This window comes from Mauremys mutica, chromosome 1 (assembly GCF_020497125.1).
Source record: "Mauremys mutica isolate MM-2020 ecotype Southern chromosome 1, ASM2049712v1, whole genome shotgun sequence".
Lineage (NCBI taxonomy): Eukaryota > Metazoa > Chordata > Testudines > Geoemydidae > Mauremys > Mauremys mutica.
In genome coordinates, this window is record NC_059072.1 from 42,638,055 (window position 1) to 42,652,191 (window position 14,137).

The 14,137-nt window shown below is 40.4% G+C and overlaps 1 protein-coding gene across 1 annotated transcript; it reads right to left on the minus strand.

Moving 5' to 3' along the window:
• Nucleotides 1-550: 550 nt before the first annotated feature.
• Nucleotides 551-8,840, minus strand: SPAM1 (sperm adhesion molecule 1). The gene is made up of 3 exons (XM_044980011.1): nucleotides 7,842-8,840; nucleotides 4,754-4,843; nucleotides 551-1,358 (listed from the first exon to the last, which is right to left on the minus strand). Exons 1-3 carry the CDS (start codon nucleotides 8,838-8,840, stop codon nucleotides 702-704), a joined length of 1,746 nt encoding a protein of 581 aa, XP_044835946.1. The 3' UTR covers nucleotides 551-701.
• Between the last annotated feature and the right edge of the window lie 5,297 nt (nucleotides 8,841-14,137).

Sequence of the window (14,137 nt, forward strand, 5' to 3'; positions counted from 1 at the left end):
TTGTGACCACTCACACCTAGCCAATACAGATCAAATTTAGAATATTGAAAATTAGATACTTGAGGTGAATTGTTTGTAATCATTCCATAGGGCATAATTAATAACTTTTTTAAAAAAGTCTTTGAATATATTTAAATAAGGGATATATTGCAAAGTCCTTGCAGATGTTCTAAAAGCAGAAATTGGCTGCAGATTATTTCCTCAGCTCTAAAGTTAATCCAGGTATTTGTAGGAACTAGTATTTATATTTACACTGGATGAAAATTCACCCCATAAAGAGGACCAGCACCAAGTCTACGTACTATTCAAGACCCACTTAGGATCAGTTTGAAGTGAATTTCACACACTTATTTTAACACACAAAATCTTCAATTACAAATAGCTCCCTCACCCATATACAATTTTGTTTTTCAAATATAAAAATTAGTTACAAAATGTTCAATTTTTTTTTTATTATTCTGTTACACAAAGATGTGGCCAGCATTTCTCTGGCACAAATAGTAGTTTTTAGAATTAAACTGAAAAGCTGATGTACAGTTTGAGGCACAGAAAATGGGACTGGTCCAGTTAAATCCACAGAAATCACAGCTACTTATCTCTTTTAAGAATGGTCCCTTTGTGGGAATAAAAACTCCAGAATGCTGAACACATCCTTGAAGAAAGATAGAATGAAAATGGCATTCTTTCATCAGTTGAGCCATTTAGATTAGGTTTCTCAAAATTAGAATTAAACAAACCACATCCAATATCTTCATCTCATCAGACGATGAACCACTGAAGCTATGAGTATTGGTTATCTTCAATGCCCCAACTAACAGTAGTGGTGATTTAAAGTGTCCTGCAGTAGATACATTGAATGTGTTATTCCAAATAGTTTGCTGAAAACCTGTTGCATTATGTGCAGGTAATGTTATGTTTCTCTGTGGGGTAAATGAAAATATACTCGTGCTGGAAGAGGCTCTGCCCCCAGGGGCTTCTACATTAGAAAGTGAATTTAAAGATACTTGAACACAAATATCTTCTGAAATGCACGCATTGATGTAGTGAATGTCATTTATATCAACACTAGATTCACAATTGTAGCCTGCATAACAGCGGCAATAAAATTTTTCTATAAATCGCTGCAGATCCTGAAATGATGGCTGTCCTTGTATGGCATAATTCCCATTCCTTGAAATCTGAATGACAAAATTCTCTGGGTTCAGATGAAGATAGTCACTGGAGTTCCAATTCTTTCGTGCACATGCACCAGAGTCATGGCATAATACCTGACTACAGATTTTGGCTGCCATCGTTACATTGATGATGTAAGGGTTCAGAGTGTGCCTAAGGTAGCTGTCCAGAGTCCTGCAAGTGCTCTGTGAAAAGAAAATCATATTAAAGTTTAGTATACAAATTCAGTATGAAAATGGTTGTCACTTCAATAACAACATTGTTGTAGCTAATTATCAGTGTTTCTCTTGAAGTATTGCGAATGCAGAAAGTCAGTTATCATTGGCTGTTGGAAGCAAGCACACTTATTAAGTTGTTATACAGTGCAATAATTATGGCAAAATTATGCTAGGTAGATGCTGGAGATTTTATTAAAATCGTTCAAATATCAGAAAACAGAGGAATTAAGGCTTTCACTTTATCTATGTAAGGTTAGCCTGTAGTTTTTTTGAGTCAGATGTGTTTAATGAAGTTATAAGAGAGATCAAAATTCCTTTTATTTTGAGGGGATCCTGAAGAATTTTAGGTCTTCACAAATGATCATTTTTTCTAATTATTATCCCCATGAAACTTTAATTTTTTCCGCTGAGCTGACTATCCATCAGCTGCGGAAGGTAGGGGTTTTTAAGGCTCGAACTGAACACTCCAAGGGCTCTGCCTTGGGAATGGAAAGAGTTCTGGGAACTTCTTCATATTGAGGAATATCTTCAAAACATGCCTCATTGATTGAGAAATTCTTGTGTAATTGGCACAGGTTTCCTATTTGCTTGGCATGGTTTCATAATTAGAGGCAGGGGGGTGCATGTTGCTTTTTGGTATGTTTTTTTTCTGAGGCTATATCTATACTGGGCATTTGCCCTGATTAGACACCAAATACCTAGTGTAGACAGGCACGGCTACTATTTGCACCAGTGCAGTTTACCCCTGGGGTAAACTGTACCAGTACATATCACAGCTGATAGCAGTTAGTTTACCCTGTCTGCCTTAGGGTTTGTACTGATGCAGCGACATCAATAGCTGCTCACCAATGGCTGAAATCAGGACAATAACCCAGTGTAAAAAAGGCCTAAGAGAACCCTCTGCATTTTTACCCTTTTCAACATAACAGGTGGAAAAAGGGATGTCTTGGACCTAACAAAGGCTAAGATGAAACATTTATTTACTATTCAAACATTAAAGAGTTAAGTGTGGTCTGGGATTTCATAGCAAGTAATAGCCTCCACTAAAAAACTCTTTATAACTCATTTATTAAAGATACAGAAAAAGAAGGGGAAATAGTTAAAGCATTTGAGCATTTGAAATGTGAAGTATTGAAGAAGACTTTTTCTTTTTAACAGTAACCCTTCCCTTTAGCTGGAAACAGTCTTTTATAGGAGACAGCTCTGTCTGATAGCCTTTTAGATGGTGCTAACTGGTCTTCTGGGGAAAAAAGAAGTTTGTTTGGATGGTCTGGATCTGTTGTTGAAATTGAACCCCATTTTCTTTAAGATAAAACAAGGCAAACACATGAAAGAGGAGAGGACAGAATAGTAAAGATGGAAGCTATTTTTTCTATTTTAGGTGCTGATTTGTACTTGCGGCCTGGCTGCTGGAGAAGCACAGGCACATTGCATTATCAGCCACTCTGAGACCTGGCGAACTCGTACCACTGTCAGTCTGTTTAAGGCATTGTTTTAAGCTGTCTCTCTGGTCACAGGCTCACAGCTATGTTACACAAGATAAGAGTTGTGTTGGTTGGCTCATCCACACTCTTTATTTTTAGACAGAAGGCAAAAGGAGTGAGCTAGGAAAGAGAAGAAACAAGGCAGGGAAGAAAAATGACACATAAGGGAGGGGGTGATACCAGGAACCAAAATCTCATGTTCCAGGCCTTGTTTAGGATTTAGCCAAAGCTGGTAGAGGTGTCAATGTCATCTGGTTCCCTCTCTCTCTTGTCTGGTCTGGTCAGGATGCCTTTCAGGATTAGGATGATGTAGGCCCAGTGGTGTTAGTGTGGATCCCAACCAGGAGACAGTGGGAGTGGCAGCCAAGATGGTGAAACTTTCTTCTTCCAGTCCATGCATCCTTCCCACTCCCATTTGGTGAAGCCCAGATAAACATTGTCCATGGTGGTCACCTCATCTCAGTAACATTTGCCAATTAAAATACATTTTGTGATTTCAACTATAGATATTTCCTCCCATTTCTAGAATCTCTCCATTTTTATCACTTATGTCATGCCAACCTGTGACCTTTCTGGGAGTCTTGAAGACTCCTTAGTATAGTTCTTTTAATTCAAGCAATCCAGTTTGTATGTGTCTATTTTTAACTTTTAGGTAACAGGCTGTGTTGTTCTTGGACAATTTAGAGTACAGGCCTTTAAACAACACAACCCACCATCCTTGCACTCTTCTGAAGAGCTGCAGGACTTTACTGTTACTGATTCTGTCAGTTAGTCTATGTCACTTATATTGATTGCAGTGGCACCCAAAGTGACCTCTGTAGACAAATGTTACAATCTGTATATGCAAAATCTCATTTGCTTATAATAAATTTGCAAATTTAATTCTAAAGGCTGTTGCCAATGTAAATTCTGTCATAATAATTGCGTGCACAAATTAGATGCAAATGATATTCATATCAAAACCAAGCATGTACAAATGGAGTCTATGTTCAGATCTTTTGAAAATTCAGTCCTTAAAGAACTATGAATATTTATGTGGGCATGCTTTCTGTTCAGGGGACACCAACAGTGCTGGACAGTTCCAATTCCTTCCTTGTAGGAGACTGTGGGTGAGGGTGAAAGTACAATAACCATACAAACAATATTTTATATGGACTGACTTGACTGTATATGAATGGGCTAGTTCAAAAGATTTATTCCAACATCCTTAGAACAGTGTTTCTCAAACTGTGGCTGATCTTCCTAAAGTAAATGAAGGGGGAAAAAAGATTTTCCCCCCTCTTTTGCCATGCATCTTTCTCATATAGGAGTCAGTCAAGGTATTATCATCCATTGCATCAGAAATATAGAACAGGCTAATAGTGAAATGTAACAGGCTACCACCTCTTAATGTTTAAATTATCTTTCCTAAATCTACCATTAAAAAAAAAACAACAATCCATGAGAATTATCATAAAAACAGTTGCACCTGAATATTTTTCTGTGCCTTAGGATGGAATGCTATGAAGAAATATTAGAACTCCTAAACTGACCAAACAAGTGACAACCTGCCTGCAGCTAACATAGTAGCTTGTCTAGTCACTAATCCCTAACAGCATGTATCAGATTGAAATCTAAGTACTAACACTGATATAAAAAGACTTCTGGAGGGATGATGTTTTATTTAAGTATAGTGGTAGATCATGCCAACAAGCCTCAAAGGTGTTTGCTTTCTTCTCAGAGAAGACACTGGGTCTTCTGGGAAAACTGCTTATTATTTAAAGTAGAAATTCTGAGAGAAGTAAATAAATAATAATAATTAATACCTTACATTTTTCATCTCTAAGGAAAAATAATGTATTGTTCTTTTAAAAATTGAATGTAATTAATCTGACATACCACACTCAATGTTAAATTCAGGTCTCCCCAGATTACAATTCCAGACACCCCTAATGCAGCAGATTCTCCAATGGTATTTACAAGGTCATCCTGAAAGCAAACGTGCAAGGATGAATAATAAAATAAGTATGCTTCAGTAATATGCAGTACATACAATAAGTTATATAACCAGGATAATCACCTTGAAAGTGGTAAATAATTAAACATTACGCCCACACTCTGCTCTCAGTTATATTGGTGGATTCTGGAAGGGAGTTGAGCAGATGATGCAAAACAATGTTGCCACTTAACACCCTTTTGAGTATGTCTTATGATCAGAGAACTAAGACTCAAATTGAGCCCCTACAAGTTCATGAGACACACTGGCACTTCTCCAAGCTGATCTCCATTTTGTCCCACCCCTTTCTCCCCTCCTATCAGCTCTTTTGGCTAATCAGAGTTGGTGGTCCAAATTCAAAAGAACCTTTTCTAGTGCTAGAATATCTTTTTTGAGGTGAGGAGACCACATCTGTATACAGTATTCGAGATGTGGGCGTACCATGGATTTATATAACGGCAATAATATATTCTCATTCTTATTCTCTATCCCCTTTTTAATGATTCCTAACATCCTGTTTGCTTTTTTGACCGCCTCTGCACACTACATGGGCATCTTCAGAGAACTATCCACGATGACTCCAAGATCTTTTTCCTGACTTGTTGTAGCTAAATTAGCCCCCATCATATTGTATGCATATGGGGTTATTTTTTCCAATGTGCATTACTTTACATTTATCCACATTAAATTTCATTTGCCATTTTGTTGCCCAATCAGTTTGGAAAGGTGGAGAGTCACTGCTCTAACAAAACCAGAACAGACCACACTTCATATTCCTAATACCTCTTGAGGTAAAACTCAACAGAAACATCTTTTTTAAAAGTAATCTTCATACTTCATTTTTTTTAAATGGTCCCTAGTCCAATTTTAATAGCCCCTAACTAGTCATAGAATCATAGAATCTCAGGGTTGGAAGGGACCTCAGGAGGTCATCTAGTCCAACCCCCTGCTCAAAGCAGGACCAAACCCAACTAAATCATCCCAGCCAGGGCTTTGTCAAGCCTGACATTAAAAACCTCTAAGGAAGGAGATTCCACTACCTCCCTAGGTAACCCATTCCAGTTCTTCACCACCCTACTAGTGAAAAAGTTTTTCCTAATGTCCAACCTAAACCTCCCCCTCTGCAACTTGATACCATTACTCCTTGCTCTGTCATCTTCTACCACTGAGAACAGTCTAGATCCATCCTCTTTGGAACCCCCTTTCAGGTAGTTGAAAGCAGCTATCAAATCCCCCCTCATTCTTCTCTTCTGCAGATTAAACAATCCCAGTTCCCTCAGCCTCTCCTCATAAGTCATGTGCTCCAGCCCCCTAATCATTTTTGTTGCCCTCCGCTGGACTCTCTCCAATTTATCCACATCCTTCTTGTAGTGTGGGGCCCAAAACTGGACACAGTACTCCAAATGAGGCCTCACCAGTGCTGAGTAGAGGGGAATGATCACATCCCTCGATCTGCTGGAAATGCCCCTACTTATACAACCCAAAATGCCATTAGCCTTCTTGGCAACAAGGGCACACTGTTGACTCATATTCAGCTTTTCGTCCACCGTAACCCCTAGGTCCTTTTCTGTAGAACTGCTGCCCAGCCATTCGGTCCCTAGTCTGTAGCAGTGCATGGGATTCTTCCGTCCTAAGTGCAGGACTCTGCACTTGTCCTTGTTGAACCTCATAATATTTCTTTTGGCCCAATCCTCTAATTTGTCTAGGTCCCTCTGTATCCTATCCCTACCCTCCAGCGTATCAACCACTCCTCCCAGTTTAGTGTCATCTGCAAACTTGCTAAGGGTGCAGTCCACACCATCCTCCAGATCGTTAATGAAGATATTGAATAAAACCGGCCCCAGCACCGACCCTTGGGGCACTCCACTTGATACTGGCTGCCAACTAGACATGGAACCATTGATCACTACCTGTTGAGCCCGACCATCTAGCCAGTTTTCTATCCACCTTACCGTCCATTCATCCAGCCCATACTTCTTTAACTTGCTGGCAAGAATACTGTGGGAGACTGTATCAAAAGCTTTGCTAAAGTCCAGAAATAGCACATCCACTGCTTTCCCCTCATCCACAGAGCCGGTTATCTCATCATAGAAGGCAATTAGGTTAGTCAGGCATGACTTGCCCTTGGTGAATCCATGCTGACTGTTCCTGATCACTTTCCCCTCCTTTAAGTGGTTCAGGATTGATTCCTTGAGGACCTGTTCCATGATTTTTCCAGGGACTGAGGTGAGACTGACTGGTCTGTAGTTCCCTGGATCTTCCTTCTTCCCTTTTTTAAAGATGGGCACTACATTAGCCTTTTTCCAGTCACCCGGGACCTCCCCCGATCGCCATGATTTTTCAAAGATAATGGCCAATGGCTCTGCAATCTCATCAGCCAACTCCTTTAGCACCCTTGGATGCAGCGCATCCGGCCCCATGGACTTGTGCTCGTCCAGCTTTCCTAAATAGCCTCGAACTACTTCTTTCTCCACAGAGAGCTGGTCACCTCCTCCCCATACCGTGCTGCAGAGTGCAGCTGTCTGGGAGCTGACCTTGTCTGTGAAGACAGAGGCAAAAAAAGCATTGAGTACACTAGCTTTCTCCACATCCTCTGTCACTAGGTTCCCTCCCTCAGTCAGCAAGGGGCCCACACTAACTTGTCAGCTTGGAACAACAGCTAATTCATATTTTCCCTCAATTAACCCGCTACAATATTCTTTCCACTTTAATATCATTTCACTACTTGTTGGATACAGTACTACTCATAAGGTACTGGGAGGAAGTTTTGAAGAATTCAACCCTTTTGGTTTGGCTGAATTTAATTGCTGAATAAACTTAAGTTTTATGACTCTGTCTGTACACTTCCATTTCAATACAATTTCATTTACTTGTCAAGTAAACATCCAAACCCCCTATGGGATACTTTAATCATCTTGCAAATGCTTTGTGCCTATGTATTTAGTATGCCTTACATTACAAATATTTAAGAGCTAGCCAAGCCTCACTCACCTGAGAGAGATATTCCTGATTGAAATCTGTGAATACTGGACGTGTATATACAAAAATGGGAAGTGGACAGGTGGAATTTGAAACATTAGAAACTCTAATGGCTTCTTGAACTCTATTACGAACAAAGAGTGGTGCATTTTTGGAAGATCTCAAGGCAGTTTCCAGATAGACAGATGGGTAAAGTGCTGTGCTTTCCTCCCACAACCAATTAAGCTCATTATTTCTTGCTATTTCAATATCCAAACAGCTTCCTGTATAATTGTGGGGATTTTGCTTGTAATCATAGTTATAGCAGTCAGGGTAAAGATAATATCCCCACAAATGATTCGGCTTCATTGATATTCCCAGTTTTAAAGATTGCAACATAAGTGATTTTGCTGCATCTTCAAATTCCATTTTGGCTAAAGTCCTTGCTTGGGTTTCTGATAGGCTTAAATCTTTTTGCTGAACAAACTCAACAGACACCTGTCTGTAAATGTCTTTCGAGCTCCAGTTCCGTATCCATAGTGGCCTCCAGTTTTCCCAGTCGATGACAGCCAAGCCAACCAGTTCATCTGAAGGCATGTAAAAATTAATGTCATCATTGGCTTTCTTTAAATGATGCTCCATGGAACAGAGTTGGGGGATCCCACCATTAAATGTCTCACCTGTGTTCTCATCTATGTAAGGATAATTGCCCAGCCTGTTAGCATAGAATATAGTAATACTCTGCTCAGTGGATGTCTTTAGTGTGCTTCCTACCAAGTGGAAGAGTCTCATATCCAGCTGCACTCGAGTCTTCTCAGTGCAAAGCTCTGTAGGAGCATTCCAGATGGAGAGGAAAGGAGAATTGGGGATGAGAGGACGGGCTCTTATATGCAAAGATGAGCAGCAAGTAACTAGAATAATGATGAACACCAGCCAGGATGCTCTGTTAGAGGCAACAAAGCTACCAAAGCTTTGGACTTGCCTTAGGGTTTCCATTTCAGTTAGTGAATGGCTCAGTATGTACAATGGCATTAGCTGTTTGTGATCAAGCTGCAAATAAATGCTCCAAAGGTGCTCACAGCCATGGTAGTCAGTCAAAGTCTTTAGTAAAATAATATATTTCTTCAAATAGAGTACACATTCAGCAATATTCCTTAAGGGTAAAAGATGTGTTGTTTATCTCATGTTCTTTATTGCTTTATTGCACATTCAAGGAAGCTTCCCAATAGTTGCCCAACCTAATGCAGAAAAAGAGACTGAAGCCATTATAATATCCAGTGGGATTTTTTTAAGAGTATCCTTAAAACATAAATAGACATAGTTTGTAGCTATGAAAATACTTCCATTTTTCAGTGAGCAGAGACTACTCCTCCTGAGTGAAAAACCAGCATAGCATCACAGAAGCAATAAAATACTTAAAGAAGATATAAGATGGTCAGGGAAGTGGTTTCTAATGGTCGGAGCATGGAACAAAGTTGATACCCCATCTTATTTCTGATTCTGCCAGCAACTCAAGTATGTGACTTTGAACAAAGTCACATAAGCACTTGGTGCCTCTACATATTCAATAATAATCTGGGTATAATATTACTTACCTACCTCACAAGGTTGTTCTGAAGCTATTAATTTTACAAAGCACTTTGCGATCTCCAGATGAAAGATGCTCTGTACATGCAATTGTTACGATCATGTCCTTGCTCTAGGACAAAATGTGGGCGCTATTTTCTTGTTTCTTGTCTCATATTCCTATTGCTTGCCTGTTTTAATGCAATATACTGTACCTCTGTTGCATCATAAGCACTATGATATAGAAGCTCTGTTTGTCTTCCACTTCTGAATCCAGCAATCATGCCTGCATGCCTATCAGTCAAGCTTGCTAAAAATGCAGTGCATTTTCATAATTTACGCTGTTGTGAAAATCCTTCCTGCTGAATTATTTTTGCCAAAACAATATGGTAATTGTATTAGCAAGTGACTTGCAGTAGGAAAGATATCACAATAAGAATCCATCAAAATAAAGCTTGTGATCTGTGGGCTTGATTATGCCCAGATCTATGTGGATTTGCAACGCTACTTCTCCTGACCTAGCTGCACACAACGAGAGCATATGACTTCCCTAGTGCGGGTTCCCTTGGCATTGCTAGCCTTCCCAAATGGGTGGGAAGAAGGTGGACCATTGCCCTGCATCACTCCTCTACACAGGCTAGAAGAGCGAACTCTGTGCAAGGCAGGAATGAGTGTACACTGCACCCTTGGAAAGCGTGGTACAGTGGCCATGCTCTTAAGAGCTCAAAGATGCATTATGTGTGAGCCAGGCCCAATGACTTTAGAACTCACCATTCCTGCTGAGGCAGGGGCCAGGCGCCTCCTCACCATAACTAAACACTTTACTTGAAAAGAAGTGTGAAGCAATAAGCAGTGTGATGGGGTAGCCTGTCCCTTAAGGGAAGGACTGCCTGTGGGTCAGTCCTCCCCATCATGTGTCATGGCCTTTAAGAATATTGGGTTGTCTGATACACAAGACCTGAGGAGATATGGGGAGAGAAGTAAAGGGTTCTGGGAAGAGTAGCAGTTAGAAGAAATCCTGTTACTGTGTCTTTAGGGGCCTTGGACCTGGAGCCTTGAAGGGGGTAGGGCCCTGTTTTTCACCCAGCCAGTAAGGAATGAGCTGGGAGAAGGGGCCAGCATAAATGCTGCCTCCTCTTTCGTAGTAGGTCAGAAACCTGTAGAAACTACAGGGAGCAATAAGGCTCCTGTAAGGCCCTGAGTTAACAGGGAGAAGAAAGCAGTAGGGGAAGGTCTGCTTGCTGAACCCTCCCAGCCTCAGGGTGGATGGACTGAGTGGTAAAAGGGCCCAGCTGGAGGAGAAGCTGGTTATAGCCCTGCCACTGGCCTGAACTACAGCCCAACTACATAGAGGAGCACTGTGGGAAACGCCTACCTAAATGAGGGAAACCATAAGGGAAGCATTTGTTGTTGACTTCTGTGAGTGGGATCAAGCCGAAAATGTGCAAAAAGCTGACCCTCCAGATTGGCAACCTGCTGTCTGATCTAGCCTGACTTTTCTGTTTTGTTGACCACCATAACTTAGAACTTCTTCACATTAATCAAATAAGGCGACATTTTCTGATGGAGTGACATGTTTATACTGGGGCTCCAGAGACAGAACAAGGAACTCTTCTCAGAAATCATGAGGGGGGAGGAGAATATCTTCCATTTATGCATGAACAACTAATCAGATGAAAGAAAAGGAGGAATTCTTACCCCCAAATCAAAGTGGAGCACTACAGAGTAAAAATTTGACTTTCCACTCTATTAAGTTTACTTGTAAGTGAATTTGACTGGAACGCCATGGATGTGGAGGAAAAATACAAATCATTGTACTGTATATTACATTTATCAGTTTATATAAAACTCAGCTGATTTTGCCACTCCTACTAAGATTTGTTCAATTGGTTGTTGGGAAACTTTTGCCTCCAAATCTTATGGTAATTTATTCTTGTGTGTTAAAGTTAATAGATTATTTCACATGATAGCTTTCAGTTAAAAGGATTGCCTTTGGCACAGCTTAATGATGACAGGTCTAATAAATGTTGCTCTTTTCAGTCTTCTGTTGTGAATTTGGGTCTAAGTGAGCTAAGTAATAAAGCTGCCCTTGTCTTTGTCAAAAAGTCAATATCTTTAGAATATATTAACACTAATTGCTCTAGGGTTATCTGGAAGTTCATACTGATGGACCTAAGTGCCCTGAGTCTAGGGAAATAGCTACTACTTTGTATTTTCCTGAATTTGAAGGTTATATATTGGAGAATATCATATTAATTTTCTCTGTTTAATTATTTTCTCATTTTTATATCATAAACTAGATTGCAAATGAATAGAATGGTAGAAAATCTGAGTGTACTAATCTAGTGCAACATCTCACAATTCTTATTCCCCTGGTATAGGATGATGTGTGTCCCATCAGGGATCACTAGTAGTCCTGCTTGGATTAGGTCCAAGAAGTGCTCATAAGCATTATAAGTATTGGGCAGTGTTACTTTACTAGGATTAGACTTGAAAGTCTAAATTCAACCCTGATATAACTGGGCATATCTCATTAGAGTTGGGTCCACTAACTTAGTTTGACTCAGTAAGTGCTACAAGCATCTGACATCTACTGCCAATAACGCTCTTAGCCATGCATCTCAATTTTGATGCAAAAATCAGTGAATTCATGGATTTGGATGGCTCATAGTGGCCCTTCATGGATTCCCATAGAATTGAGTGACTTGTACTAACTGGTATTAGTCTGCCTGAGTATACAGAAACATCTCTAAGATTACGATCATAGTTACAAATTTATCTATAGTTCAGAATGTTTGGGCCATTTTTTAGCCTAGTTTGCTAGCCTAGTGATTATTATTTGTTTTTCTTCGTTCTAGCCTGAGTCACTTGAATAATTAATGACAGCGTTAATAATATAAACAATGATCAAGGGAGAAAATTAGGCCTTGATCCTAAGAGTAAAACCCTGTGAGTGCAGGAATCAGCTCGTGGAATTGGGGCCTTGGTTAAGGTGGAAGTGGAAGGACTAGGTCATTTGTTTAGATCAGTATAAGGCTGTCAGGAATGATGTGGCTACTTCTTGAGGTCTAGGAGGAACCAGAACTTTGGGCCTTTTCACCCTGTTGTTTCCTTTTTGAGTAAATACTTTTTATTAATAGTTTATAAACTATGTATATAAGTTGACTCTAATGATATCGGGGCATTCAAGAATATTTTGATATATTTACTGTGATATTCCCTTTTCAGAAACACAAAGATTAAATTTCTAAACTCCATAATTACATACACAGAGTGTGTGTGTATATATCGGAACTTAGTCTTTATATTGGAACATAGCTAGAGCCCTGCATGGATACAAAATTTGTATCTGCATCCGATCTGTGATCCACAAATATGGTCCATGCATATTCGTGGATATAAAATGGGATATCCACAGATTTGTCAGGCTCTAAACATAGCTAATCACACTATCAACAATATACCATTCTTGAGATTCTAGCCCTTTGTAACTCTATGGAACAAAGTGGTATAGATCTTGCTTCATTTGTGTTCATGCTCATAGTAGAAACAGTGAAAAAACTATTAAAGTCTCAACTCCACCTACTAGAAAGAGAGAGCCTTTCAGTAGTTACTGATGCCTTATCTATACTACAAAATTAAGTCGACCTAAGTTAGGTTGACATACAGCCATCGCAGTAATGTCCACCCTAACCCCTTCTGTCGGCAGTGTGCTTTCTCACCAAGAGTGCTCCTACTGACTGAAGTGGGGCATTGTGAGGCACTGACACCTGGAGTCGCCCCCCTGCTCTGGGGCTGACAGCCTGGAGCCCTGCTGCTACCTCCCAGTGAGGGACTGGAGGGAAGGGCAGGAGAATCCAAGCTTGGCAGCCTCCCAGTGAGGGATTTGGGGAGAGGGTTAAGGAGATCCCAAGCCTGGCAGCATCTTGGTGAGGGAGTGGCAGTGAGGAGAGCCCGAGCAGCGGCCAGGCTTGGGCTCTTCTTGCCCACCTCCACCCCCAGTCCCTCGCTGGGACGCAGCGGTGCAGTTCTGGGCTGCCAGCCCCAGGGTCCGGGCTCCGGGCTGTCAGCCACATGCATCTGACAGACAACAGGCAATGGTAGTAATATAGTGTCTACACTGACCTAGGCTCTATGCCTCTCGCAAAGGTGGAGCTATTAGGTTGATGTAGTGGCCAACTTACATCGGTGGAAGCATCATTGTAATGTAGACATCTATAGAGTTAGGTCAATGTAAGCTGCCTTATGTTGACCTAACTCGGTAGTGTAGACCAGGCCTGAGGAGTAAACAACAGCTATAGTTGTTGAGGAGGAAACAGACCAAAATAAGGGTAAGCTAGTTTTGTATTTGAAGAGTCATTAATTCTGCAGCTTTGTGAGGTAAGAAGACAACTAAGGCCATAACGCCAATTTAGGAGAGAAACCATATAACTTCAGAAGATCACTGAAGGACAGATTATGCACAACGTGGGTAGTCTGATAACTGTTTTGTTTGAGTAAACATTAGATGGCCTCGTACTAGGGAAAATTATTTGTTTGTTTGAATCTTATTCCCCATTCTCATAAATTGAAAGAGCATTCAAGGCATTGGTGGGTCATTAAGCACAGCAAATGTCCCACTTTCTTTCAGAATCCTCCTATTAACTTCTGTTTTGTATAGCTGTTGACCAGTAGGTGCTGCAAATAATCATGCTAAAAGTTTAGATGTGTCATGACAGGTTAGATGTCTTCAAGTCACCAGAACCTGATGAAGTAAGTGCTAT